The following is a 3,753-nucleotide window of genomic DNA, read 5'->3' on the forward strand; positions in this document are numbered from 1 at the left end:
TTTTCAGGCAACTTCATAATTCCATCTTCCCAAAACTTTATATCTTTTTGAGCAAAGAACTGTGCCAGGTGCCTTTTACAGTCTTCCAGGGAATTGAAATTTTTTCCATTAAGAGAATTTTGTAAAGACCAAAATAAATGGAAATCCGAAGGTGCAATGTCTGGTGAATACGGCGGATGAATCAGAACTTCCCAGACAAGCTGTAACAGTTTTTGCCTGGTCATCAAAGAAACATGCAGTCTTGCGTTATCCTGATGGAAGATTATGCATTTTCTGTTGACTAATTCTGGACGCTTTTCATCGAGTGCTGCTTTCAGTTGGTCTAATTGGGAGCAGTACTTGTTGGAATAAATCATTTGGTTTTCCGGAAGGAGCTCATAATAGAGGACTCCCTTCCAATCCCACCATATACACAGCATCACCTTCTTTGGATGAATACCGGCCTTTGGTGTGCTTGGTGGTGGTTCATTTCACTTGCCCCACGATCTCTTCCTTTCCACATTATTGTACAGTACCACTTTTCATTGCCCTTCACAATTTGTTTTAAAAACGGAACGTTTTCATTACGTTTCAGTAGAGAATCGCATGCAGAAATACGGTCAAGAAGGTTTTTTTCACTTATGTGGAACCCAAACATCAAAGCGATTCATATAACCAAGCTGGTGCAAATGACTTTCAACAGTTGATTTGGATATTTTGAGTATGTCGGCTATCTCCCGAGTGGTATAACGTCGATTGCTCTCAATCAATGTCGATTTGATCGCTATCAACTTCAACTGGTCTACCCGACCGCGGAGCATCATCCAGCGGGAAATCTCCAGCACGAAACTTTGCAAACCACATTTGACACGTTCGCTCAGTCACAGCACCTTCTCCATACACTGCACAAAGCTTTTTTTGCGTTTCAGTTGCATTTTTACCTTTCTTGAAATAATCAAGCATAATATGCCAAAAATGTTGCTTTTTTTCTTCCATCTTCAATATTAAAATGGTTACACAAAAATTCACCAGTTTTGATAAGCGTTTTTTTAAATGCACACTGATATGACAGCTGTCACAATACAATCTAACAAAATTGTTTCGAATGAAGTTAAAGACAACTAAGCGCTACTAGAGCCATCTTACAGGAAAACCGAATGAACTTTTTGGCTAACCCATTAAAAAAAAAAAAAATCAGGGAGTCTCCTTGTTCACCTGTAGGTGATTTCCTTTATATCCTACCAGATGATCCAAATCTTCTTTAAATGGATCGTAGCCTTGTTCCTTTAAACAACATAGTGCCCAGAAAAGCTGGTCCAGGGGAGGAAATTCTTCCCAAGGAATCCACTCCCAACTTTCATTTTTCTCAGGCTCTACATTCTTTGGTTCTGAACCATGAGTCACGTCCACCTCTCCTTTCATTAAAATAGTGACATAATGGTAATTCTCTTCCTCAACGAAAGAATTCACAACCGAGGCCAAGCGAACAGTTTTCAGGTGAAGAGCTGCTTCTTCCCAGGTTTCCCTTTGAGCACATTCTTCCCAGCTTTCACCGAACTCCAAGTGGCCCCTGGGAAGTTGGAAATTGCCAGCTCCAAATGATCCTTTCTTCCTCCCCAGGAGGATGCAGTGAGGATGCCTGCAGCTGGTCACCACGACTCCTACCCCGACTCCTGGGCGCCGCCCCTGCTGCTCTGCCCTGGCCGTCATAGCCAGAGAGTCTAATTCTATCTTGCTCTTCTTTTCCCCTTATGATGTTTTAGCAAAACTGATCTTCTTTAAGTTCCTTGAATACTTTGTACTCTCTTTTATTTCCTTCTCTCCTCCTTTACCTGGTGAGTTCCTTTGCATCCTGTTGATGTCTACCCAAGTACCACTGCCTTAAGGAGCCCTGCATTTCTCCTTTACCCTAGGTCAGATTGACGTGTTATACTTTCTTAGGACTATCTTTACTTTGGAGCCATTAACTCATCTATAGGTGTAGAGTCGTATGTGTGATTATTTGTTTTATATCTGCTTTCCCTATTAAAGACTAAGTCGCATGAGAGCAGGAATCCTGTCGGTTTTACTCACAATAGGTATCCCAGTGTTTGGCACATAGAAGATGTCCTAAAAATATCTGTTAAAAAAGTAAATGAAAAGGTACAGAGTATTGGCATCTCCATATAGAAAGTAATTCAGGCACAGGAGTGGATAATATCATTAAGTGAAAGCATGTAGATAAAAAAGAGAAAGGAGGTTAACAGAGGACTCTGAGGGATATCACCATTTAAGACAGCCTGAGACAGAACACACAAATCTGACCAAGAAGGCTGTCCAGAGAAGTAAGAGGAAAATTAAGAGAGTCTGGCATCATGGAAGCAGAAGGAGGGGGAGTTTCAAGAAGGAAAAAGTGGTCAACACAGGGATGTCAAATAGGAACTAAAAAGTGCCCACTGGATTTAGCAACAAGAATTTCATTGATGACAATGATGAGGACGAGGTTGCCACCTAACAATTACTGAACACGGACAATGTGCCAGGCACTGCTCTCAACTCGTCACATTTATTAACACATTTCATACTCAAAACAGACCTATTAAGTGAATATTTCTGTTACTTCTACCTACAGAGGAGGAAGCTGAGACTTAGAAGGCTGTTTCAATAGAGTATCAAATTGATCCCAGATGTAGTGTGGGGGGTTGAAGAAGAAGCTGGAGACAAAGAAAGGGAGACAGAAAGTTAGGACACATATTGTAATAAGTTTGACTATTAAGAAAAGGAGGTTGTAATTGGACAGGAGAGTGTGGTAGAGGGAGAGAGTTTTTAAGGTGGACCAGATTTGCATTAGTTTAAATATTGATGGGAAGGGACCAACAGAGAAGGTTGACTTAAAGATATAAGAGAGGGAATTCTCAAATTATTGAGAATCTCAAACCATATTAGTACATTCCAAGAGAAAGTATATGCTGGGAGTAGCAATCCACACTGGACCCTGAGCATCCTTACATATTTTATGTCTGATCACTCTTTACCCAAGCCATTTTTCAGGGCTGGGTTTGCACACAGAGATGAGCTAACATCTCCACTGAGAAAACAAACAGGCTTGTTTCCACTAACTCTAAAAGTGGTGGATTCCCCAAGCTCAGTGTTCCCCTTGTGTAATGCAACCAACTGATATGTAGGTATCTATAATGAGCCCTTTGTGTCACTGCTATGGGATTTGGGGGGGACATGGGGAATTGACACAAACAAATGAAGCTCTGGCTACTGCTTTTGCCAGGAGTAATAAAGTCCTTTGTTTCTAACCCAGGAGTCTCATGTCTTCTGTCAGCATCTATGAAACAGTTACAGGCTAACTGGTTAATGTAAAAGCAGGGTAGAATCTGAGACCCTGCACAGTCCTTGTTATATACAGAAGAGAAATCACACACATGAGCTTCTGTTACTCTGGGTTAGAGAGATCATGTCCATTGCAGAGTGGAAAGACCCGAGCAGCCGCAGAGATATTCCTGTTTTCTCCTTGTTCCACTTATGCCTGTTGATTGCTTGTAGCCTTGAAATTATTAGCAAAGCATAATACTGGATAGATCTCTTATCTTCCTGGGCCTGATTTGACAAGCTGATCCTTTGTGTTAGCTCAGGAAGGAGGAAGGAAAAGATGTCATACTTGTGTGCCTGCAATGAGATTTTAAAGAACATCGAAAATACCCAATCCAGGGAACCAACTACTATATGTTAGCTCCTTGAGGGCAGAGATGGTGTGTATTTTGCTTATCGCTGTATTTCCAGTAC

The 3,753-nt window shown here is 41.2% G+C and overlaps 1 protein-coding gene across 1 annotated transcript; it reads right to left on the minus strand.

The window, feature by feature from the left end:
• Nucleotides 1-1,173: 1,173 nt before the first annotated feature.
• On the minus strand, nt 1,174-1,689 carry LOC133093545 (nucleotide triphosphate diphosphatase NUDT15-like). The gene has a single exon (XM_061193456.1). The coding sequence runs from the start codon at nt 1,687-1,689 to the stop codon at nt 1,174-1,176; it is 516 nt and encodes a 171-aa protein (XP_061049439.1).
• Between the last annotated feature and the right edge of the window lie 2,064 nt (nt 1,690-3,753).

Source organism: Eubalaena glacialis, chromosome 6 (assembly GCF_028564815.1).
Source record: "Eubalaena glacialis isolate mEubGla1 chromosome 6, mEubGla1.1.hap2.+ XY, whole genome shotgun sequence".
NCBI classification, from domain to species: domain Eukaryota; kingdom Metazoa; phylum Chordata; class Mammalia; order Artiodactyla; family Balaenidae; genus Eubalaena; species Eubalaena glacialis.